Here is a 25,229-nt window from a genome sequence, read left to right as displayed (position 1 = left end):
TTTTATTTAAATATTTTAAGAATCCCATTCATTTCCTATGGAAGACGGCTTTTTGCTCAATAGCTTCCGAGTTATGGGACCCAGAGGCCCTAGACCAATTTAGACCTGTTCTACTATGTGGTACTAACAACACACACCTCACTAAAAAATAATATTTTGCTCCTCCTATTTTATTTAAATATTTTAAGAATCCCATTCATTTCCTAAGGAAAACGTCTTTTTGCTCAATAGCTTCTGAGTTATGGGACCCAGAAACCCCAGACCAATGCAGACCAACACAGCCTGACTCCGAGAACATCAAATACCGACTGTTGGCCAAGGCACTTGAACGTCGGTGGCTGACGGGAAAGGTACCCTTCGGCGTAGTCTGCAGACGGAAATGGGGTGCTCCAGCAGCCGATTCACTTTTGTATTAACCCGACTACGTCTCCAATAGACGCTGTGAGCATCTTTCCTATTGGATGTTTTTTTGGATATTTTTCTGTGAAAATGGCGGAAATACTTTTTATTCTGGGTGGGTAAGATATTTATGTATAGTTACACCATTAAAATTGTTTACGTAAAAATTTTAGTGAGCGTTCCGCAGCATTGGGAAGAGCTGGAATAAATAAATAAATATGTTTATATATTTATTTATTATATACGGAGACCACCAGACTTCCTCGAAGCAACGAGAATGGTCTATTAAATTCAAAATGGGATTTAAGGGATACAGTGCCATACGGTCCATCGCCATACGTCAATATGAATTAAATTCATAGAATTTACGAGTCGATGGTCAATGGTCGGATACAGATCTTGTTATAACGACAATTGAATAAAAGCTATGGTCTACTTATAATATTATAACAAAATAATTGTATATTTAATTATTAATATAATATATATTTTAATATTTAATTAATTAAATACAATAACGGCTGTAAACATGTGCCATGCCTAGGTTTTTTGGCCTTTTCTTTTCAATGGGCCTGCGTCCACGTCACGTAACTCTCATGGTTGCTATGTCAGCCCCCTCTGCTCCTTACATGGCTCCAAACCACGTGGGCGGCAACGGAGCTGCCGTCAATTATGTTGTTTTTGTCATAGGGTCCGCTGGTTAGGAAATAGACAGATATTCCAAGGTTTCCTTCGAAAGGCACCTTGGAATATGTATCTATTCCCCGCAGTTTAGACATAATTAATGCAACATTGGTCAACATTGGTCTGGGGCCTCTGGGTCCCATAACTCGGAAGCTATTGAGCAAAAAGCCGTCTTCCATAGGAAATGAATGGGATTCTTAAAATATTTAAATAAAATAGGAGGAGCAAAATATTATTTTTTAGTGAGGTGTGTGTTGTTAGTACCACATAGTAGAACAGGTCTAAATTGGTCTGGGGCCTCTGGGTCCCATAACTCGGAAGCTATTGAGCAAAAAGCCGTCTTCCATAGGAAATGAATGGGATTCTTAAAATATTTAAATAAAATAGGAGGAGCAAAATATTAATTTTTAGTGAGGTGTATGTTGTTAGTACCACATAGTAGGACAGGTCAACATTGGTCTGGGGCCTCTGGGTCCTATAACTCGGAAGCTATTGAGCAAAAAGCAATTTCCCATAGGAAATGAATGGGATTCTTAAAATATTTAAATAAAATAGGAGGAGCAAAATATTAATTTTTAGTGAGGTGTGTGTTGTTAGTACCACATAGTAGGACAGGTCAACATTGGTCTGGGGCCTCTGGGTCCTATAACTCGGAAGCTATTGAGCAAAATGCAATTTCCCATAGGAAATGAATGGGATTCTTAAAATATTTAAATAAAATAGGAGGAGCAAAATATTAATTTTTAGTGAGGTGTGTGTTGTTAGTACCACATAGTAGAACAGGTCTAAATTGGTCTGGGGCCTCTGGGTCCCATTACTCGGAAGCTATTGAGCAAAAAGCCGTCTTCCATAGGAAATGAATGGGATTCTTAAAATATTTAAATAAAATAGGAGGAGCAAAATATAAATTTTTAGTGAGGTGTGTGTTGTTAGTACCACATAGTAGGACAGGTCAACATTGGTCTGGGGCCTCTGGGTCCTATAACTCGGAAGCTATTGAGCAAAAAGCAATTTCCCATAGGAAATGAATGGGATTCTTAAAATATTTAAATAAAATAGGAGGAGCAGAATATTAATTTTTAGTGAGGTGTGTGTTGTTAGTACCACATAGTAGGACAGGTCAACATTGGTCTGGGGCCACTGGCTCCTATAACTCGGAAGCTATTGAGCAAAAAGCAATTTCCCATAGGAAATGAATGGGATTCTTAAAATATTTAAATAAAATAGGAGGTGCAGAATATTAATTTTTAGTGAGGTGTGTGTTGTTAGTACCACATAGTAGAACAGGTCAACATTGGTCTGGGGCCTCTGGGTCCCATAACTCGGAAGCTATTGAGCAAAAAGCTGTCTTCTATAGGAAATGAATGGGATTATTAAAATATTTAAATAAAATAGGAGGAGCAAAACATTAATTTTTAGTGAGGTGTGTGTTGTTAGTACCACATAGTAGGACAGGTCAACATTGGTCTGGGGCCTCTGGGTCCTATAAGTCGGAAGCTATTGAGCAAAAAGCAATTTCCCATAGGAAATGAATGGGATTCTTAAAATATTTAAATTAAATAGGAGGTGCAAAATATTAATTTTTAGTGAGGTGTGTGTCGTTAGTACCACATAGTAGAACAGGTCTAAATTGGTCTGGGGCCTCTGGGTCCCATAACTCGGAAGCTATTGAGCAAAAAGCCGTCTTCCATAGGAAATGAATGGGATTCTTAAAATATTTAAATAAAATAGGAGGAGCAAAATATAAATTTTTAGTGAGGTGTGTGTTGTTAGTACCACATAGTAGGACAGGTCAACATTGGTCTGGGGCCTCTGGGTCCTATAACTCGGAAGCTATTGAGCAAAAAGCAATTTCCCATAGGAAATGAACGGGATTCTTAAAATATTTAAATAAAATAGGAGGAGCAGAATATTAATTTTTAGTGAGGTGTGTGTTGTTAGTACCACATAGTAGGACAGGTCAACATTGGTCTGGGGCCACTGGCTCCTATAACTCGGAAGCTATTGAGCAAAAAGCAATTTCCCATAGGAAATGAATGGGATTCTTAAAATATTTAAATAAAATAGGAGGTGCAGAATATTAATTTTTAGTGAGGTGTGTGTTGTTAGTACCACATAGTAGAACAGGTCAACATTGGTCTGGGGCCTCTGGGTCCCATAACTCGGAAGCTATTGAGCAAAAAGCTGTCTTCTATAGGAAATGAATGGGATTATTAAAATATTTAAATAAAATAGGAGGAGCAAAACATTAATTTTTAGTGAGGTGTGTGTTGTTAGTACCACATAGTAGGACAGGTCAACATTGGTCTGGGACCACTGGCTCCTATAACTCGGAAGCTATTGAGCAAAAAGCAATTTCCCATAGGAAATGAATGGGATTCTTAAAATATTTAAATTAAATAGGAGGTGCAAAATATTAATTTTTAGTGAGGTGTGTGTTGTTAGTACCACATAGTAGAACAGGTCTAAATTGGTCTGGGGCCTCATGGTCCCATAACTCGGAAGCTATTGAGCAAAAAGCCGTCTTCCATAGGAAATGAAAGGGATTCTTAAAATATTTAAATAAAATAGGAGGTGCAGAATATTAATTTTTAGTGAGGTGTGTGTTGTTAGTACCACATAGTAGGACAGGTCAACATTGGTCTGGGGCCTCTGGGTCCTATAACTCGGAAGCTATTGAGCAAAATGCAATTTCCCATAGGAAATGAATGGGATTCTTAAAATATTTAAATAAAATAGGAGGAGCAAAATATTAATTTTTAGTGAGGTGTGTGTTGTTAGTACCACATAGTAGGACAGGTCAACATTGGTCTGGGGCCTCTGGGTCCTATAACTCGGAAGCTATTGAGCAAAAAGCAATTTCCCATAGGAAATGAATGGGATTCTTAAAATATTTAAATAAAATAGGAGGAGCAAAATATTAATTTTTAGTGAGGTGTGTGTTGTTAGTACCACATAGTAGGACAGGTCAACATTGGTCTGGGGCCTCTGGGTCCTATAACTCGGAAGCTATTGAGCAAAAGGCAATTTCCCATAGGAAATGAATGGGATTCTTAAAATATTTAAATAAAATAGGAGGAGCAAAATATTAATTTTTAGTGAGGTGTGTGTTGTTAGTACCACATAGTAGGACAGGTCAACATTGGTCTGGGGCCACTGGCTCCTATAACTCGGAAGCTATTGAGCAAAAAGCAATTTCCCATAGGAAATGAATGGCCGAATATCTGTCGAATATCCAACTTCAAACCAACTTCACCACGGTTGATTTCATAGCCAGGAAATAAACACATATGAACGGTTCTCACGTTAATTAGACTGATAGTATTACGCATGTTTTTTATATGCCAAGAGCAGATACGTGATATATTGTTTGAGAGGATCGTTAACCGGTAAAAAGAAACTATAAAAAAAACGTATCTCCATCTTAATTTAACTTTCTATTTTTGGACTGCATTCTTCGAAACCCCTTTCTGGAACCTCAAGCAATGTAGCATGTTTATGCATTCTTACGGTTAGTTTTCATACGTACACACTTGGTAATAATGGTCTGTTGACTAAGCATGGAGGAAGAATTTCATTTTATTTTTAATGGGGAAACAAATCTTATCTGATTTCTAGTCTCTTTATTAATCTGGATCCCTTTGATTAACACTGGCATTATTGAATCACCTTTTATCATTCATATTAATTAAACTTTTATAATAAATTCTACAAGTTGTCAGATGTGTATATATGGGGCAAAATTGGCTGCCTTTTTAATCACACTAATTTTCCTTGGCAAACCAAGATTCAAGTAAGGGGATTTCAATATTTTATATGCATGACCATACTCATTATTACAGTGATATATTTTACAGACGGTTTCAAATCATGGCATTCTAAAAGGTATGTCTTGCTCTTCCTCTTCTAGGGGATGGGATTAGTGAGCACTGCTTTCCCACCTGAAGCACTTCAGAAGCTCAGAAATGGCAACCTTGGGATTGGCCACACCCGCTACTCCACCTCAGGGAACTCGGAACTGCAGAACTGCCAGCCCTTTGTAGTTGATACCCTGCATGGAGAGATCGCAGTGGCCCACAACGGAGAGCTGATCAACGCTGGTGCCCTGCGCAAAAAGGTGTGTGTGCGTGTGCGCGTGTGCGCGTGCGTGCGTCCGTCCTGGAGTTTCAAAGCTTGTTATCTCAGAAATATTTAAATAATTTCTGTACTAGATGGGATTTGTTGGATTCTATGTGTGTTTGTGTTTGCAGGTGATGCGCCATGGCGTTGGTCTGTCGACCAGCTCTGATAGTGAGCTCATCACCCAGCTGCTCGCCCTCACCCCACCTATGGAAGAGGTGGATGCACCTGACTGGGTTGCCAGGTCAGTGTTGGGAAGTAGGATTGTTAATGCAGCGATTTATGATACCAGACTATTTTGTTACTTGTATTGGAGTAATTGTGAAAAAAATTTTACCTGAACAACATATACTTATTTGTTTTTTTACTGTACATACTTACTTTGAGGTAATGCTCTTACAATGAAATGAAGCGGCACACATCTATAAGGAATAGTTTGGGGAACATTTCAAATATGTTCCTGAATGTTGATCATGTTAGGTAACCCTATGGAAAACTGGATTTTCTAAGACAAGCTCCTCTACAAATAAACGCATGATAACCTTGGTGTTTCAGCATAGACGGGTTGTTCTTAACATCGTTGTACAATGGATACTGCAGTCTGAAAAATATAAACCCTGATTTTTCAGAATCAAAAATCTGATGACCGAGACGCCCACATCCTATTCCCTGTTGGTAATGTTCAGAGATGTCGTCTATGCCATCCGGGACCCTTATGGGAACCGGCCCCTCTGCATTGGGCGCATCGTTCCTATCTCCAAACTGCAAAGTTCAGGTGAAGATTTAAGTATTCCTTTTTCTCCCAAGAAGGAACTATGGGTTGCATGGAATGCTAAATTTTACCAAGTGGCCTTGCTCTTATGTGGATCAAATCGCCATACCTATGTGGGAGCAATTAGTGAGCCATTATAAACACTGCTGTGCGTCCTCAGAGGAAGCCGCAGAAAGACCATGAACTTGCTCTCTTGGTTGCTGTTCAGGTGGCGGCGAGGGGGATACCGAGGGCTGGGTAGTGTCCTCTGAGTCATGCAGCTTCCAGTCCATTGGTGCCAGGTGTGTAGGCTTTCATAAGATGTCCCACTGCCGTTGGACGGCCACACCGGTGTCTCCTCATTGGATCCTTACTAAATGTAGCTTTGGCCTCTTAAATCATCAGGTACTACAGGGAAGTCCAGCCGGGTGAGATAGTCCAGATCTCCAAACACGGAGTCAAAACCCTGAGTATTGTTCCTCGCCCAGAGGGAGACGTCCCGGCGTTCTGCATCTTCGAATATGTTTACTTTGCCAGACCTGACTCCATATTTGAAGGTGTGTATAAATTATTGGGAAGCCCTGGGGTACTCTTGGAACTTTACCCATTTCCTTTCCGACTAATTTAGGAATCTAATTTTGATAAAATAAGTAATTCTAACAAAACAATATTAGTTGTTTTCAAAGGTGCTATGCAATGTAGACTCAATGGCCCTCATTTATCAAACGAGCGTACGACAGAAAACGTGCGTAAAATGGACGTACGCTCATTTCAACGTTGAGCTTGGCATTTATCAATTTGAACGTGAGCGCAGGCTGCGATGAAATCTCACGTCAGGTCTGAGCTCGTGTACGCAAGTTTTTTTGGCGCAACATACGGGTATTTCAATGATGAATAGTGCAGCACAAGTAGCCCATGTTCAACATCTGTATTAATTACTAAATAAATTGGAATTAGCCCAGCCGTTCAAACAATTACAATCAAGTCAGGCCTAATTAAAAACAGTATTGCTATGAAAATAATTAGAATGTGACAGGTGAAATGTTTATTCAGCTGTCTATATTAACAGGAGCTTTGCCAAATAGGTGGTCGTGTCTCAGCGATGGCAGATCTGGCTCTGTTAAGGACCTCAACGCACAGACAGTTTTTCGAGACCGCGCCGATTTTTTTAAGGAGGGCGATGAATGGCTCTTGAGTCGTTTTCGTCTCCCACGGCATCTCCTGATGGAGCTATGCAATGCTTTGGAGCCACAGTTAAGGCGAGAAACTAGGCGATCAAACGCAATACCTGTGCAGGTTTGCTCTACCTTGGGATTTTTGGCCACCGGGATCTTGCAGCGGGAGATCGGGGACAGGTCTGCTATTTCCCAGCCAAGTATTAGCCAAACCATTCCAGCAGTTTTGGCAGCTATAATGTCCCTCTCCGAACGATATATTAAATTCCCATATAATAACGATCAGCAAACTGGAATCAAACGGGATTTTTATGCTATTGCTAGGTTTCCAAATGTGATTGGTGCGATTGATTGTACCCATGTGCGTATGAACCATCTATTAATGATTACGCGTACATCAAGCGCAAAAGCTACCATTCAGTTAATGTTCAGATTATTTGCGATGCCAGAATGTCAATCCTGAACATGGTAGCCCGATGGCCTGGGGGCACGCACGATTCTTTTATTTTCCAAAATAGCAACGTTGGGCATCGTCTACATCAGGGCGCACTACATGGTCAGACTCATCTCGGTGAGTTACGCTGCAGTCGCACTGCACCGGCCTCCTCCCGTTTCTTGCTTGGCCGGCTTCACAGCCGTAACACGTTTTTTGGTGCTGAGCTTCATGTCGGACCATTTTTTCTTCACCTTATTCGGAATTAAATAACTTTAACGGAATGCAAACAATAGCATATATGTGAAATGTTTTAAGCTGGATAACAGAAGTTGTACATTTAATTTATTATTTAATTAATTTAATTAACAAACCTCTTCCGTAGCCCGACGAACATTGGAAACACTATTCACTGCAACAGTTATTTCCTTCCATATAGCATTATTTTGCTGGCCTTTAATGCCAGCTATAGGCTACCAAATAAAACCAGACGGTTCACATCCACCAGTGACCCGAGCGTCTCCATTTGGGTCTCGGAAAAAATCCTCTATTTTACCGTTGGACGTTTCTCCATGTCGTAAAAGTTAGGGGCGAGACTTCTGAAGACGTGCTTTTATATGGGCGTGTTACGTTAATTACGATCGATCTCAGCCGCCGTATTTATCAACACCAAGATCCTTCGTACGCTGGGATTGGTGTGATACGAAGGTTTCGTAAATCTCACGTGGGTCCTATCGTAAGATGAATCATGCGTTCAGATTTGCGCTCATTTCTACGTTCGTTTGATAAATGAGGGCCAATGTCTAGACTAAATGTTGACATCTCAATATCACTCAGAAGTTCAGCTTCTGATGTGTCCTTTTTTAAAGGTTTTGCCTCACTCCGTTTCAGGACAGATGGTTTACACTGTCAGGCAGCGATGTGGACGCCAGTTGGCCATCGAGGCCCCTACTGATGCAGATTTGGTCAGCACCGTGCCAGAGTCTGCAACCCCAGCAGCACTGGGATATGCTCAGCAGGTTGCAAGTCTTCTATTTATTCACAATGAAAAGGGTTTTTAGCCACAGACTCGGTTAAAGTGTTTTTACCAAGATGTGTTGCAAACGTACTCCTTTCACCTGACCTGGCAGCTTGGGCTGCCATATGTGGAGGTCCTGTGTAAGAATCGCTACGTTGGCCGGACCTTCATTCAGCCCAACACCCGCCTCAGGCAACTGGGAGTTGCGAAGAAGTTTGGAGCCTTGACAGACAACTTTGCTGGGAAACGAATTGTTCTCATTGATGATTCCATCGTCAGGGGCAACACCATCTCCCCTATAATTAAACTGCTAAAGGAGGCCGGGGCTAAAGAGGTTGGGACCCAACACTTGAATTATATATTTTATGGGTTTGGATTTTTGGCACATTGACGTTTTTCTTTTGTCAGGTCCATATCCGGGTTGCCTCTCCACCCATCAGGCATCCTTGTTACATGGGCATCAACATTCCAACCAGAGAAGAGCTTATTGCCAACAGGCCAGAGTTTCAGGACATTGCTGGGTACATCGGTGAGTCACATTGGATTCCAGGCTTTAACCTTTTTATCACTCATCACATTTATTGCCCTGCACATTGACAAAATCCAAACCGAGTAGAATACACTGCTGCATTTACAGTATTAGATATTGTCTTGCAGTTCGTCACTAACACTTTTTTGTGTAGGAGCGGATAGCGTTAAGTATCTCACTGTGGAAGGCCTGCTGTCTGCCGTTCAGGGAGGCCTCGCCTCCTTGCATGAGAAGGACGAGATGATCAGCTCCAACAACAAACTCTCTAGGAGAGTCGGCCACTGCACCGCCTGCCTTACTGGGAAATATCCAGTTGAGCTCGAGTGGTGACCACATGGCAGAAAGAAGCACTGATCTTCCCTCAGGAAGTCTGCTTTTTATATGAAACCTGCTACCTGGACATCCCATTAATGTATGGGGAAATTCTGTACAACTTGACATAACAAAATTGAATTAAAAGCCCAACCACTTCATAATTCGTGTAACTGCACTTTTATTGAATATTCTGCTGCATTTAAGGATTGTATCATTTTCTTACATTTTGTTACCCTAACGCCTCGTGCCCACTGCAGTCAGTCAAAGGACGTCGGAAGGCTTGGCTGACGGATGGGGGAGCTTTCCGGGGTCGTCAGAGCCTGAGTAGTGTCAGTGCTTAAATTTGCATACGTGATCTGATTCGATGACGGATCTGTCGCTGCCGAAAAAGTTTAACATGTTCAACTTTGACGGAGCAAACGGATCCACAATGCATTGCGCGTCCGTCCTCATTCAAAGTCAATGGGATCAGTCAACGGACGGATGCAGTGGGCATGAGGCGTAAGGGGTTTAATTTTAGCACAGATTAACAATTTATATTAAAGGCTTTTCTTAAGCCGTTTCCTATTTCAAGTTGACTTCTTAATGGAGGTTCACCTTTAAGCTGCCTACCAATGAAAAACAAGGTGGCGTAACAGTTGTATGGAGTGATTTAATTTTTTCTTCAGGAAACAATACTTAAACAATGAAAACAATTTAACTTGAATGAGCAGTACCGTAAAATCCAACGCAATAATGTAGAACACCAACTCAGGACTGCACTATTACAGATGCAGTCTTCTCTCTTTGAAATGGCGCCAGGGGACGAGTTCCATCCCCAGGGGTGTTTGAAAGTGGGAGACCTGTCCTAGTCGAGCTCCCTGGCACGCTTCCGCAGGTTGGAGCGGTGGGGGGAAAGGGCCAGAGGTGACGGTGCAGAGGCAGGGGAAGAAGAGCTCCCAATGTTGGCCTCTAATCTTCGAGCAGAGCAACGACAGGGAGAGCATTTTGAGAGAGGAGCTTTGGCCAGACAGACAACTTTGTGGTAAAGATTTCTGAACGCCTCTTCTATTTTGGCAGGGGAATACATTCCACCTGGCCGGAGGGACGACTGTAGGGAGTCCGATCTAATCCGGGAGGGACTGTGACAATCCTGATGGTAGAGCCTTCTCTTTGGTGACCGGGAGTGCTGCTCATGTATAGAAGATGATACAGGGTTCTGTCTTGCCAAAGCCTTGGGAGATCCACCATAGCCATTATGGTTCCTCCCCCTTGTATTTAACAAGCTCTGCAGAGTCTTGGGAACAGTTGAGCTCTCCATCACATAAGGGCCATTGCTTCTGTTAAACCTCAGGGTCTGAGCTGGGGATTGCACTGCAGTGGAATGGCTTTGTCCCTGAGGTTTGCCAGAGAGAGGCGTACAGGGATGAGAACCCTTGGACACAGTGAATGTATGGTTCATTGACTCCTTGCTTTGCATCAACAAGGAAAATTCCGTCCACTGGCCATCTCTCCTCACCCGGTCTGCCTCACTCTCAGAAGATGCTCCCCACAACTGCAGCGGCTGAGTCAGGTTGGAATGTCTTTGCACAGGGGAATGGATCATGGCCACGCAGCTTTTAACTGCTGCTTTCAGGTTGTGTTCATCACCAGATTGGCAGAGGTCGTGGCAATCACCCCTGGGTGAGGGCTTGCCGGTCCCGGCCTTGCTGCCAATTGGTCTCATCTTTGTGTACCTCTGGCGGGGAGAGGTCTTCCCCATCTGAGTGATCATTTGGGGGAACAGCTCCATCAGAGTGCTACGAGGACTACTCAGAGTTTGCTCCAGCTCTTCATCCTGGTCTTCAGGCTGCACCAACACATCCATCAGGTTCCCCTGAGGTTCATCCAACAGGCCAATGCCAGAAGCCTGGGTTTGGTCCATCTCAGACACCCCTGTGGGATATGAAAGATAAGGTGCCCACTTGGATTTTGGATATAACGCCGTCATCATTTAATGTTGTTGAGGCCAACTATAATCTTTCAAGAGCATAGAATAATTTTAGAAACATAAGAAAGATGTGTCTCACCATCAATTATAGAGTCATTACTTTCAACGCTCTCATTGGACTGCTTCACCTGGTAATCAATCTATTTAAAAGGAGAGAGCAACATTGCACATAATCCATACGGTGACTCGTACACCAGAGATGTTAGTGGTCAATTACCTGGGAGTCATTTGTCGTGTTGCCTTCTGTAATAGAACAAAATAAATGGTATTAGACAAATGTATAAACAAACTAATGATGTTATCTAGCCAATAGTTCCCATTTACCTGTGAAGGAATATTCCCTCCAACTTGTTGGCCTCTACGGTGAGAAAGAGCTTTAAATCATAGCAAACTTACATTGAATACAATAATAACAGTCTAATGTTTTTCCCTCAATATATTAACATAATTCATACATTTTAAATAAGCAAATACAATGGGCTTAAATATTTATACTCTAAATCGTTGTTTTTTTTTTACAGCCCACCACCAAATAAGTAGATAGGTAAATGCTCTCAATCAAAAAGGACAAAAAAATATATATATATGCAAACCTCTGCTTCTATCCTGGAAATCTCCAACTCTGTCGCTGTTATGGACCGTGCAATGTCTTGAGCATGTAAGCACATAATGTATTAGGCAAAGCAGAACTATTGGTGTAACGATCTATATTCATTGATTCTAAAGACGATGGCAAACTGAGGCCAGGTCGTTACTTAAGTATTGAACAAATATAAGCCTAAAGACAGATATAAAACATGTCACCCATAAAAAACGAACTATAGTATTGGTAAGTTACCTCCATTTGTTTCATGTTTGAAGTCCACCACCTTTGCACCAACCCGTTTGCTCAATTTGTTATACTGTAAAACAGAAGAATAGAATAGAGTGCAAATGAAGTTTAGATTATTTTATAATATAGACATACATACACACACACAACCAATCCAAAATCTAAATGATGGATCCCCAGAAGCCTAACATTTGTGTGATGGTTCCCCATTTTGGAGGTCCTTGATGGGTGTACCCTTAAGAACCTCCCTTTTAGGTACGAAAAGGGTGCGTTTCTCCATGAAATGCCGCAAGAAAGCTGTGAGATTTCCCCACTTCGAACTCGGAAGGCTGGTGTCCGAGGCATCTGGATCACACCATTATGGTGTATGGCTTCGCCCGTAAAGAGATTTATTTTCTTTGTATTTGTACCACGTTGGTCATGTTAATGTTGCGCACTTGATTACATTGCTACTGTATTCCGGTCACCAATTTATGTATTACACGGTCTTGCTGTTAAGTTGTGTTGTGTTGTTTGTCTTCGAGATAGTTTGCTAAAGAGGCTAATGTAGCTAACAAGAAACAACGACTGGCCAATTTCATGACACAATCACAAAGACGAACGGGAACGCTATAAGTGCTCCGACAGCGTGACATCACAAGTCGGAAGGCTGGTGTCCGAGGCATCTGCATCACACCATAATGTGGAATGTTTTGTTGGCTAAAAAAATGACGTGAAAATACCACTGATGCAAATGTTAAGTGAGTTATATTTTTCTAATGCAAGAAAATGGGGAAAAAACGCTGACTTTAACCATTCCGAAGGCGAACAACTCTGGGTTGTTCGTATCCACATATAGAAACCACGCGTGAGCAGGCCTCCAAAAAATAATGCACCGGAATTAAGACAGGAATTGCCATAACTCGCAATCAAACAAAAACAATCAGCCCTGTTTTTTCAATAATGCTGTAATCCATTTGGATGGTACGTTGGTACGTGCAAATCGTAAGTTGCAGATGCTGCTATCCATTTGGATGTACGAAGTGGTAAAGTCGCCAATCTCCCAGCTTTCTTGCGGCATTTCACTGAGGCACGCCCCCTTTCGGTCGTAGTATCTCGTCGCTTTCAAAGTAGAGCGAGCAGATCTGTACAACTAGCAAACAAGATGGCTGCGCCCATAGTCAATGGGGATTGAGCTATTTTTTTTTTGTATTTGTACCACGTTGGGGGTTATAATGTCAATTTTAAATCCTCTTACACACTTGATTTCATTGCTGCTTTAATCCGGTCACCAATTTATGGTCTTGCTTTGCGTGAAATTCAATGTAAAGTTGTGTTTTCAAGCTGGTTTGCCAAAGAGGCTATGTTGCTAATGATGACTAGCCCGCTACTACCCCTCGTGGCTCGACAGAAACACGACAGCACTTGTTGAAATAAAAATTGGCGAAAATGGCAAAATATTATTGCAATGTAAAAGGCTTGCAATGTTAATGGTTCTGTAAAGGCTGGCAACCATTAAACACTTGATTATTTATTTTTTCCAAAATAGTTTTCTTCTTAAACTCGTCGGACACAAATAGCAAACTGGAAGGCTGGAGCAAGGGAAATACGTCACGTTCTCGCTGAAGCTGGTCGTTCGTACCAGCCTACCATCAAAATGGATAGCAGCATCAGCTTTCTTGCGCAATTTGCGGAGGCACTTCCCCTTTTAGTCGCAGTAGATTTCCCGTTTCTCATTGGCTAGTCATTGTTAATGTTAGCTACATTAGCCTCATTAGCAAACCAGTTCGAAAACAAACACAACTTTAAATTGCATTAAAGGCACAGCAAGACCCTGCAATGCATACATTGGTGCCCGGCATTAAGTAGAAATGTAATCAAGTATGTAAAAGCATTTAAAATCTACATTAATTACCAACGTGATACAAGGTAAAAATAAATCTATACGGGCGCAGCAATTTTTGATGACGAGCATTACGTTCGCCTCACTGAACTCTCTACTTTCAAAGCGACGAGATACTACGACCAAAAGCGGACGTGCCTCAGTGAAATGGCGCAAGAAAGCTGGAAAATGTGCGACTTACAACTTGCACGTAACGGCGTACCATCCAAATGGATTACAGCACAAGTTGGCTTCAAAGCGGCCAAGGAACTCACCTCGGCTGTCTCGCTCATAAGCCTCGCTGGCATAAATATGTCAGCATGCTCACTGAACATTGCGTACACGACGAGTTGGTGAAACCGCACGCATTTTCTTCACAAAATGCACATGCGGCGACATGTCAAGTTTAAATTCAGTCCATCCTACTACAGTGGCCGACTACTATGGTCGCTACACAACGCCCAGACAATTGACAAGTTGACCCATACCTTTTCTGTCAATCGGTCCAGAATATTCACATAGTTGCTAATATTTTTCTGCATAGACCATTGCATTTCGTTTTCCATTTTGTCGACAAATAGGGGAAGATAAGCTTGTACTGGCAACCGGTGGCTTCGAGTTCAGCAGGATTTTGAAGTCGAGTTTTTCTTTAAAATAAAGAAATGTGATTGGACCGTGCGAATACGTCATATAGTTCACGACGTCATCGACCCGCGACTAAAACAACAAGCTGTGTTCGAAATCGTTCCCTATACACTCACTCACTATTCCCTATATAGTATATAGTGTTCATGATATAGTGCCCTATATAGGGAACGAACAAACGAGAATTCGGACACTACGCTGAACATTTCCAAACATCATTTGCGTCAGTAAATGCGCTGGGTATTTGTGTGACGCAGACAGATGCGCCCACATCATGTAAACAAACCCGGCACTCACGAGGAAAGCTGGAGGTTGTATTGATGTTAAATGTTACATTTCCTTGATCAAGTTTTTTTTTTTTATTAATTATGAATGTTACATTTGCTATGTTAAATCCAAAATAAATTGACATTTCTAAGCGAAACTCCATCGTTAAATTTATTCGTTTTCGCGGTTATTCAGCTTCTTCTTCTCCTCCGGAAAAACACGACCGCATTGCATTGTGGTATACGGGAGTAATATGTGTGGAACATCGTATGTACACTAACATTGTGCACTATATTATATACATTACTACATTGTGCATGAAATTAACCACTGAGAATTCGAACACCACTACAGAATGGCGAGCCCCCTATATAGTGCACTATATCCTGATAGGGAACGATTTCGAACACAGCTCATGTATAGGATGTCAATGGGTCAATGCTCTAGTCTATGCACAGAAGCTCCCGCGAGGTTTTAATGTCACGTGACATGTCGCATAGGGAAGTTATCGCCAGCATTTCTGACTATTTGATCCTAGAATGCATTCTGTTATGCGAGGCAACGCAAATGATCTGAAACTTCATTCAGCTACCCGATCCGTTTAACCAATACACTGTTCTTCCATATACCCATAGAAAAATAACATTGTCGGCATAGTCAACTAACGAGGTTGACATCAGGAATCTTGTTTTTTCTTGACGAAATGAATGGAAATAAGCTACAAGATGCTTTGATCGCAGCTGCCCTTAAGCATGCAGATAGAGTAGCTGTCACATTTGATATGGGCTCAGGTCCTGAGAATTGCGTTTCGTTATCATACAAAGACGTGGTGGGCCATGGAAATGAATTGTCTTCTTCTCTGCGGAATGTATGTCGCGAAAATAATGGCCTTATTGGGTTGTATGTTCAAAATGACTTGTATCTTCCTGTCTGGATTTTCGGGTGAGTAACAATCTTGAGTCATTTCAGTCAATGTAGCGATGTCCTATTACAATCACGGAAGGCAATTTTTCATTAGACGTAAGTATTGTCTTGACTGAGGTCTTAATACTATACGTCTGTTTTCTTCTGTTAAAGAATTCTACAGTTACCAGCTGCCTATCTGCCTCTTAATCCAGATGTCCCAGGAATTCTGTCCGCTCGCATAATGAGCATGTGTGATCTGAATTACTGCACTCTGCAGAGCAGTTTGTTTGAAGTATTTTTTTCATATATAAATAACATCAACAAATGTATTTGTATTATCCATATTATTGTTTAAACTTTCATTTGAATGTTTCCATCTAGCATTTCCAGAAGAAGTTCTCCAAACTGATTACTGTGGAGGTATGTGCTGTGTGGCCCGATTACAACCTGACCCTTGTGAGAGTTCAGCCGCTGTCATCAGCTGTCATATTGGACCTAGGGACACAGCAGGAAGGAACTCGGAGAGCTTGTGAAGGATGGCCCCATGCCTCGACATATCTTGCTGATTACACCAAAAAAGGAGATTTTGCATATGTGCTTCACACTTCGGGAACTACTGGGCTTCCAAAAATTGTAAGGGTACCACACAAGTGCATAGTACCCAATATACAGCATCTCAGGTTGGTCTGAAAAATTACTCATTGCTTATATATTTTCTGATTTAGATTCATGGTCATGAGATTGTTGAATTGTATTCACTATACATGAAGTATTGTTAAGCATTGCTTGCTTTTTATAGATCTTTATTCCAGATTGGTGCAGAGGACTTGGTTTTTCTCGCATCGCCGTTGACCTTTGACCCCTCGGTGGTAGAGATTTTTCTTGCCTTGTCATCAGGGGCTCGGCTGCTCATTGCCCCCTCCGTCATCAAGAAAGCGCCCAATCGATTGGCAAAACTGCTCTTCAAAGATCACAAGACAACTGTCCTACAGGTTCACGAAATTGTTGAATCATCATATACTACACTATATGCTTATTATGCCAAATGAAATATTGCTTAAAACATTCTCATGAATCCAAACACCATGAAATGAGTCGATTCATAAAAAAATTCCCTCCAGGTTACGCCCACTTTGCTGGGACGTTTCGGCCACCGCACGCTCACAGAGGAGGTGTTGTCTGCAGGCTCTTCCTTACGGGTGCTGGCCCTCGGCGGGGAGGCCTGTCCCTCCCTAGGCCTGCTGCGGAGCTGGAGACAGGAAGGCAACAGGACTCAGATGTACAACGTCTATGGTATCACAGAGGTGTCCTGCTGGGCCAGCTGTCACCAAGTCCCTGAGAGCCTGCTGAAGTCCAGCCATCAGTGAGTGCATATCTAATATATAGATTAAATAATGTAATACGTATTTATTTATTCACATGTACATCATTACCTATCTGACCTTTTATTTGGGCATATTTATGACAGTACAGTAGCATGTCTTCATCACCGGAACAAGCGAGATTTAGGCGGCCATGGAGTCATTTGTGGCCTAATGGAGTCATTTGTGGCCACTTTTCAGAGCTGCGTCTTCCATCCCAATAGGAGCCCCTCTGCTGAACACCAGTGTGGAGGTCCGAGATGATTGGGGCTGTGTCATAACGGTGGGCCAAGGGCAACTTTTTATAGGTAGGGGGGAAAAATGCAATACATTCTTTAAAAAACCCACATAAATGCATTTCCGGCTGTTTATTTGAGTGGTTACCCCCCTGTAGGTGGACAGGAAAGGGTATGCCTCATCGACGATGAGTCCACGATGGTCCCAGGAACGATGCGAGCCACTGGGGACTGGGTCGAGATGGAAGGCAAACATCTCCACTACCTGGGACGGAGGGACAGGCTGGTAAAGCGAAATGGCCAACGCGTGAACTTGGACACAGTGCAACAAGTGAGGGCTTTTGTTTATTTTTTCCACTGGGTGTCCCTATTCTGTTAAGTTTTACTCAGGGTACCGTACTAAATTCCAGCCGAACCTCTGGTACATGCCTCCCAATCAGACAGATTTCCCGCAGACCCGGCCTGGGTCGAGCAAATCACAACCTCTAAAATGGGGCAGGTTTAATACAATGACAGAAGAGCGCCCTATGGGAGTGCTGCTGAGGCCTTTTTGTAACCAAGATGGAGTCCACTTACGGCTGTAACATGTATAGTTTTCATATTGATATCGCGATACGTGCATGTGTGATGTTCGTATCGCTGGACGTGCAGTATACAAAAGAATATAATAATTTTAATCCAATGTCAGTTCTCATTTCCCTGCCTAATTTAGAAATCTGTCTGATATAACATAAATTACTTGGATTTAAAGGATGGATACAGTTTGTTGCTAGGGAGTGACATGCCGGCTCTGCATGAACATTGAACAAAATGAGAAATGAGAATCTGTGAAAAAGAAAGTGCATCCCAAATGATATTTCAATGGGATTCACCTCTGCAAAGCAGTTGCATGAACACAGGTCCATGTTTTTTTACTAAATTGTGAGTATTTGCATCCATTTAATGTTCATGTTAACAAATGAACCACTGCCCTAAGAAATCGGAAGTGAAGTGAGAGGTTACCGCCAAATAGGTAATTGGTATTTCGCGTAATGGTGTGGAGATGTCAGGCTACTCATTACCCGTACTATGATACTAATATGAATGAGGTGAATCTTTCTTTGCTCAAGGAAGTGGCAGTGATCAGCCTCAACATTGTTGAAAATAACTGCAGGACATCTGTAGTCCATCAGTGAAGGAGCAAGTTCATAGAACATTGAATTTCAGTGACCTAGACTGCGAGGCCAACTGAAGTTTAAGAAAAGTTATCTTGAGGCTTACATGGTTCCCATTTGATTTCTAATTCACTCAGGGAACATAAACCTCCTGGCAAAATGGAGTGCAGTGCAGGTATTCAATATAGCACCAGTATTTATATGCTGTATTCCGAGTTTAGTAACAGTATTAACATGCAGTATTCACAGTATTGTACTAGTATTAATATGTTGTATTGTAACAGTATGCAGTACTCACAACTCCCTCGTCATCTTCAGGTCATGATGAGTCTCCCTCAGGTGGAGTCATGTGCCGTGGGTCTGTTCAAAGGCTTACGACTGGTCGCCTTTGTCGTAGCGTCACCATCCGTCTACCAGGTGGCAGCGACTCCTCTTCAGGCGGAGCTGAGCCTCTCCGTTCCCGGGGATCATGAGGGAGACTGGGGCTTCTTAGATGACCTCCCAGAGGACGGGAGCAGATCTGATCCCCCAATCAGAGTCCTTCACAGGGTTGTCCTACAGCAGCTATCCCTGCTGGTTCCCAGTGCCAGCATTCCAGACTCCTTGGTTCTAGTCCAGGCTCTGCCGCTAACTGCTCACGGTTAGTTTCAAAACCAGAGAACAATATTTTTCCCTGTCTCATTCCTCCATATGTTACTTTCCTTTTCATGTTTTCTGTTTCAATAAAATTATGTTGTTCTTCAGGAAAGGTGGACATGAATGCACTGATGAAGTTATACCAACAACAGAGGGAACATTTGGAGTCAGTCAATTCATTTGAGAATATGGCTAAACTCAAACAGAGACTCATCTGTCTATGGCAGGTATGGACACTATATTAAATAAATACAAATTAACTTTTTTCAGTCATTCATCTCTTCATTCAATGCTTTCAATCCACTGGTTATTCAAAAGGTAGATGTGATTCTTGCCATTCTCGATGCAAACCCCTGTATGTGTCTAAATTCATACGCTAGTTATCCCTTTGTGATTGAATGGGGTTTCTATTATTTACACTAAAGTGATGGCTGCAATGACATGGGTTCCTTTTTAATTAGCATGTCATTATTGTTTTCATGGTCAGGATAGTTTGGGTCTTCCGGAAGATGCAGTGGTTGAGGATGACTCCCTCTTCCTGTTCAGTGGAGGTGACTCTCTGAAAGCCCTACGTCTCTGCGATGACATCATAGCAACCGTCGGACTTGGCGTACCGGGACTTTTAGAAGCCATACTTGAAGGGTCGTTCACAGAGGTGGTGTACCTCGTTGCGAGGGCAACACGGCTCTCCCCCGCAGCTGACAATATTCCAAACGCACCCTCGGCTAGGAAACGTTCAGCAGACCATCCTGCCTCTTCAACCATGGTCAAGAGAGAACACACAGAAACGTATTCAGCACCACATCATCTACATGGACCAGTAGGTTCAACTGATGGCAGACTTACTAAAGTACTGAGGAGGGCTGGTCAGGTACTGGAAATGAATGTGAGCAATCCAGAGACCCTCAGCGGCTCTCACTGTAAAACGATATCGGCAAACATCAAGAATGATTATTCAGCCAAAGATACTAGCGAGACGGGGATCCAGCAGGCGTTGGTCCCAGAGCTTGAGCCAAGATCCCCAGAGCTGCGTGTGAGATGGTCTTCAGACATGGGTCGCTGTGTGGACGCCTCGCCACTGCTGGTAGTGGTGCAGGACAGCGAGGCCGGAGGAACTGGGTCAAAAAAAGCTACGGTGTTCATCGGCTCCCACTCTCACCGCATGCAGGCCCTGGACCTGACCACCGGGGGGCTTCTGTGGGAGCGCGTGCTGGGAGACAGGATAGAGTCGTCAGCCGTGGTGATGCGCTGCGGGACCCAGCTGGCAGTAGGTGAGTGCCACGGTTCTCAAAACCATGATTCAATGATCAACTGAAAAGATGAACTGAAGGGTGTTTGCAAAAACAGCGTCACGACTAACACTCAGGTCTTTGGTTTGCAGGTTGCTACGATGGCGCTGTGTACTTTCTGTGTGTGGCGTCAGGGGCGAGTCGGTGGGTGTTTGAGACGGGTGATGCCGTGAAAAGCAGCCCTGCGGTGGACCCCGCCACAGGCTTGGTTATCGTAGGTTCTCATGATGGCCATCTCTATGCCTTGGACCCGCAGGTAGGAACCACAACAGTCATACAATTTTGTATGACTGTTGTGGTTATTTTCAAATTTTTGTATTGTGTCTTAATGAGTTAACAATGCCAGATATCATGTATCAAGAAAGATATACAAGCCTAAAGGTAGATATAAAGTCCTACAATTGCTTTGGAAGTGACTTTACTTTACTCTTGGGTATGACTGAGGCGTTCATCAATTTTATTACAAATCGTAATCAACGTTTTTCTACACTCTTGAGCTGTGTTTCTATGTACAATATGTGTTATTTTCTTGTAGGCGCAAAAGTGTGTATGGAAGTATCACTGTGGTGGGGGGGCAGTTTTCTCGTCTCCATACCTCGAACCAACCCGGAGGCGCCTTTACGCCGCATCTTTGAGGGGTCACTTTGTGTGTCTCTACCCTGTGAGTGGAGCAAACTCTGTTTTATTCAGTTATTTTTTGAGCGCTGGTTTGCTACCATGAAATTACATGACAGAACTGATTTACCGTCAGTGCTGTTGATCTATGATTGCACTGCAAAGCTGCTATGTAAATGATACCTGGCTGTTGTCTCACAAAGTTGTTTAGAAAAGACTATACGTTATGGATGGTTCTGTAACTTATTTAAATGGAATCTCATTCTCTGGCAATCAAAGTTAAACAATATGAGGGACTATACTATGTCCCTTTTTGTTTTGTTTTGATGTTTTTTGAAACCCTCTTTACCTCCCTCACATTTTGCCCGGTAAAAAATAGACTGCACTTTGAAACGCCAGCAGCAAAGAGGGTCAGATCCACAGACATTTTCAATAAAGATCGTAAAGAAGTGTGCTGGTGATGGGTTTGCGTGGTCCTCACGCTCCACTGCTCATCCCTTAGATGAGGAGCCGCTGGTTGGTCGGTCATTTGTAGATGGGCCATAGTTATACAGAGGTCACAGTTGGTCTGCCCGCCATTCATTGGGTTGACATTACAGGACAGCGGAGAGGTGATGTGGACATACAACCGAGAGACTCCCTTCTTCTCCTCTCCCTCTGGCTCTCCTGGCTGTGTGGTTATTGGCTCTGTGGACGGAAACATCTGCTTCTTCAGCGACACAGGGCAACTGGTGAGTGCATTAGTTTAGTCTTTGATGCTACAATCAAATTTGACGCCCTTCTAAACGAGACACAGAAATTCAAATTTGACACTCAAATTCGCAACCCATTTCAGCTGTGGCAGTTTCTGGCCAAAGGAGCGGTGTTCTCAACGCCATGCTTCACACCCGACAGGCAGAGGGTGCTGTGCGGGGCACACGACGGTTACGTGTACTGCTTGGAGACCGCCGGTGGCTCCCTGGTCTGGAGCTTCCAGACGTCGGGCCGGGTTTATGCCAGCCCATTTGCCTTTGAGAGCCGATCCGCCTTGGGCAGAGAGCAGGTTCTGGTGGGAGTTGCCTCAACTGACGGCATGCTTTGGATCCTAGACGAAAGGGACGGATGCAAGATCGCTTCTCTCAGTCTCCCCGGAGAGCTGTTTTCCTCGCCCGTGGTGTGGGAGCGCACCCTTTTGGTGGGTTGTCGTAACGACATGGTGTACTGCGTAGATCTGACGAACCCGCCGAACAAAGAGGAGCTGGAAGGACACGCCCACATGGAAACACTTCCAGGGACAGGAGATGCATAGCAACGTTAATACCCACAAATAAAGGTAATCTCACTGATGTCCCTCTAGGGTCTCAATTACAAATTCTCTCTGGAAACCAGGTTTGGGGATCAAGATCACATGTACCTTTGACGGAGAAATAAGGAATCTGGTGGACAATTTGTGTTTCAGACATTAGCATTTACTTAACATTATTCAGAACATTTTGCATTTCGTAAGAACTTCCTCATGAATACCTATTAAGTGGGACAAAAAAGTGCAATTATTACCAAACATATTTGTTACATTTAACACTGTGCAACGCTACACTATTGTACACAACCATAGGTATAAACAATATGCCCAAGTGACTCTGCCTTAGGTGGCCCCTCGCTGACCAAGGCCCTGGTGGAACCCCTTGACTTACATACGTGATTCCTTAAATAGAGGTCATGATGTCTTACGTACAACTCATTACATCAAAAGGTGAGGAAGATAGCGTCGTAGAAATCCATTTGAAACGTTATGACAAGCTAACCAGTTCAAATCACATTAAAAAGGAAGTGATGCCCACAAACACAGTTGTGTTACAGTAGGACAGACACAAGAGACATATATTATAGCGAGTAGGTAGCCATATTCTATTTCTCTCACTCTTACTCTGTACCCAGTCAATTGAGTGTTACGTTCATCACCATATTGTGACAGCAATGTACAATTAACAGTTAATGCCCAATAACACTGTCAGCCTTTGACGCACTGTTTTTAGCTATGCACCACGAAGGATTTCTGAAAGATTGTATTAGCGTGCATGAGATAGAAATTGTGTCAACCGTTTCATGGCAAATTATACAATAGCTTCTTTGACAGTTGTCACAGTCGTCACGGACACAGTGCACATTGTTAGGCTAAGTACAGGTCGCAGTTCATAAAACAAAACTGGAGGCTCTGAGAGGAGATGGCCTATCTGTGTTTAAGTGCAAGGGAAACTCTTAGCATTAAACTACACCAACATTGGAATGTAACAAAGGAGATGACTGTAACACTGGGATGCTTGGTGGAAAGTTCACCCAGCTCTGTCCTCCAGGTAAGTTAATGAAATCGTTTAGCCCTTAAAACAATATTTTGAAACCCCCATGTTGACAAAACGCTGGCTTTGACATTCTTCCCCACAAGCCGTTGGTTAAACTCTATTGAGATGAGGATATAATATGGGGTATCTTTAGCACAGGATCCATCTACAACCATGGGGACCACAATGGCTACAAAAAAAAGTAAGTAATTTGGATTGGCTTTTGCAACGGAAGCCATTGTTGGTATTGCCAGTGGATTTTTGTCGTTCTTAAATCCGAGGTGCTCAGAGCTGAGAGCAAACATCAAACTGACATGTTTCTTCTAGTGACTGGCGTTACTTTTTCCTTTCTATTTTCATTTGACTATTAAATGCATGCTTGCAATACTAATGGTTAGTATAAAAGTATGATTTTGTTTTGATCTTCTCGTATATTTCACGGTAAATCACACTTTATCTTGATTAATATACCAACCATTGAATGTTTTTTTTGTGTGTTTTTCTTGTTGGTTTTACAGGGTCAGGTGGTGGGACGTTGAGTAGGACCTGGAGCTGAACTGCAATGAAGGGGATATTATTGACACAGTCGGTGGGCAGTGTGCAGTGTGGGCTACTTGATGATCTGAGGGCAGTCACTCCAGGCTTTGGCCTTGCGCTTGGCAAGAGCCAGCCAGGCCGGCTCTGTGCACACCTGGGGAGAGTCACTGGAAGAGAAGCGCTTGGACACCTCCTTCACAGCAGGGGGCAACGATGTTGAGTCTGCAATCTCGACTACACCGCAAAAATGAAAAGCATAGACCATAGCGTCCGATGGTTAAGTGACGAGCTTCTTTGGAAGACAAATGGAATAATGCAATACTAAACAGCGTAAGGCATCAACGTATACCTAGGTGTCACTTGTAATACGATAACACGATAACAGAATGGGTCTGCTACTTTTTTTTGCAATTTAATGTGAATGACGAATACTACGTTGTAGTTTCTTCTTGAAGTGTGTATTACGATAGATACTTTGTCATTTGAACTTTAACTTTAAATAAATCCAACTTCTGTGTGAGCGTCATAACTCTTGCTTGATAAGCTCTCTAAGCACAATCAACTGTCATCAAATATGTATAACATTTATAAATTAAACAGCACATGGGAACAACTTGCAAACCATTTATCCAGCTTCTTACCGGTGACAGAGCTGGGAAGAGTGTTTGCTTTCTTCAGATGTTCTCTCCGGTCAAAGCGTCCCAGAAGACTATCTGGTCTCTTGGGCTCCTCGGGGGTCAGAGCTTTTCCTGGTCTAGGGCCCGGGGTTCCCCTGCCGTCCGTGGGACTGACCAGAAGCGCCTGCTGATGGGGCAAATGAAAATGAAAGGGGCCTGTACCTTTCCTTATACTTTATGTCCTTGTAGTTATGTGTTAATGGGTGTGCTATAACACTTATATTCAAAGTGAGTTTGGGGCAGGAGAGGTGATAAAAAAGATGGAGGATACATACACTCTCTCGCTCCTTGGACTGTTTTTCTGCCAGCTTTGCCTCCCTCTGGCTGCGTCTCTCATCGCGGCTCTGCTGCTGCTCCCTGAAGCCCTTCTGCTTCTGCAGAGCCAGTGTGATCCACAGGGGCCCCTGCTCCTTCTCCTGGAGCCGTGCGCTGTCCAGAGAGTGCCGGCTCTGTAGTGAGGGTTTCTCTGCATACAGACAGGTAGATATTAGGTATTTTTTAAA

At 42.8% G+C, this 25,229-nt stretch overlaps 4 protein-coding genes across 11 annotated transcripts in view; 2 read left to right on the top strand and 2 right to left on the bottom strand.

The window, feature by feature from the left end:
* Positions 1-9,590, top strand: part of ppat (phosphoribosyl pyrophosphate amidotransferase) — a 16,096-nt gene extending 6,506 nt beyond the window's left edge. The window contains exons 1-10 of one of the 2 annotated variants that reach the window (XM_056604272.1): positions 4,296-4,594; positions 4,994-5,200; positions 5,334-5,446; positions 5,832-5,977; positions 6,183-6,255; positions 6,359-6,510; positions 8,453-8,580; positions 8,692-8,913; positions 8,988-9,108; positions 9,263-9,590. In XM_056604272.1, coding sequence (XP_056460247.1) covers positions 4,997-5,200; positions 5,334-5,446; positions 5,832-5,977; positions 6,183-6,255; positions 6,359-6,510; positions 8,453-8,580; positions 8,692-8,913; positions 8,988-9,108; positions 9,263-9,438 — 1,335 coding nt within the window. In that variant the 5' untranslated portion in view covers positions 4,296-4,594; positions 4,994-4,996 and the 3' untranslated portion in view covers positions 9,439-9,590. Of the gene's footprint in view, positions 1-4,295; positions 4,595-4,993; positions 5,201-5,333; positions 5,447-5,831; positions 5,978-6,182; positions 6,256-6,358; positions 6,511-8,452; positions 8,581-8,691; positions 8,914-8,987; positions 9,109-9,262 lie in introns of those variants that run through there. The other variant, XM_056604271.1, reaches the window with a different exon arrangement.
* Positions 9,583-14,762, bottom strand: si:dkeyp-117h8.4 (uncharacterized protein LOC572032 homolog). Of its 2 annotated transcripts, none has more exons than XM_056604274.1 (7): positions 14,361-14,541; positions 12,231-12,294; positions 11,986-12,041; positions 11,717-11,750; positions 11,610-11,635; positions 11,472-11,532; positions 9,583-11,337 (listed from the first exon to the last, which is right to left on the bottom strand). In XM_056604274.1, the coding sequence occupies exons 1-7, from the start codon at positions 14,418-14,420 to the stop codon at positions 10,271-10,273; spliced, it is 1,368 nt and encodes a 455-aa protein (XP_056460249.1). In that variant the 5' UTR covers positions 14,421-14,541; the 3' UTR covers positions 9,583-10,270. The 2 variants fall into 2 exon arrangements, with proteins under 2 accessions (XP_056460249.1, XP_056460248.1); XM_056604273.1 differs by lacking the exon at positions 14,361-14,541 and adding an exon at positions 14,574-14,762 and having other exon boundaries at positions 9,585-11,337.
* Positions 11,118-24,830, top strand: aasdh (aminoadipate-semialdehyde dehydrogenase). 6 transcript variants are annotated; one of them, XR_008897113.1, is made up of 15 exons: positions 11,118-15,939; positions 16,075-16,195; positions 16,285-16,583; positions 16,703-16,895; positions 17,025-17,266; positions 17,466-17,572; positions 17,659-17,831; positions 18,973-19,294; positions 19,399-19,517; positions 19,778-20,561; positions 20,672-20,835; positions 21,115-21,240; positions 21,794-21,925; positions 22,030-23,714; positions 24,031-24,824. XR_008897113.1 is itself a non-coding variant. In XM_056604265.1 (15 exons), exons 1-14 carry the CDS (start codon positions 15,701-15,703, stop codon positions 22,480-22,482), a joined length of 3,474 nt encoding a protein of 1,157 aa, XP_056460240.1. In that variant the 5' UTR covers positions 11,118-15,700; the 3' UTR covers positions 22,483-22,506; positions 24,031-24,822. The 6 variants fall into 6 exon arrangements, 5 of the variants coding, with proteins under 5 accessions (XP_056460240.1, XP_056460239.1, XP_056460242.1 ...); XM_056604265.1 differs by having other exon boundaries at positions 22,030-22,506; positions 24,031-24,822; XM_056604264.1 differs by having other exon boundaries at positions 22,030-24,825.
* The window catches only part of cracd (capping protein inhibiting regulator of actin dynamics), a 20,082-nt gene continuing 17,392 nt past the window's right edge, over positions 22,540-25,229 (bottom strand). The window contains exons 7-9 of the mRNA XM_056604275.1: positions 25,002-25,192; positions 24,691-24,850; positions 22,540-24,283 (exon numbers count right to left, since the gene is read on the bottom strand). Of these exons, the coding sequence (XP_056460250.1) occupies positions 24,123-24,283; positions 24,691-24,850; positions 25,002-25,192 (512 nt within the window). The 3' untranslated portion in view covers positions 22,540-24,122. The remainder of the gene's footprint in view (positions 24,284-24,690; positions 24,851-25,001; positions 25,193-25,229) is intronic.

The sequence above is a fragment of the Gadus chalcogrammus genome, chromosome 12, assembly GCF_026213295.1.
Source record: "Gadus chalcogrammus isolate NIFS_2021 chromosome 12, NIFS_Gcha_1.0, whole genome shotgun sequence".
Lineage (NCBI taxonomy): Eukaryota > Metazoa > Chordata > Actinopteri > Gadiformes > Gadidae > Gadus > Gadus chalcogrammus.
The sequence above is the reverse complement of the archived record's forward strand: the minus strand, read 5'-3'. Positions and strand labels throughout refer to the sequence as shown.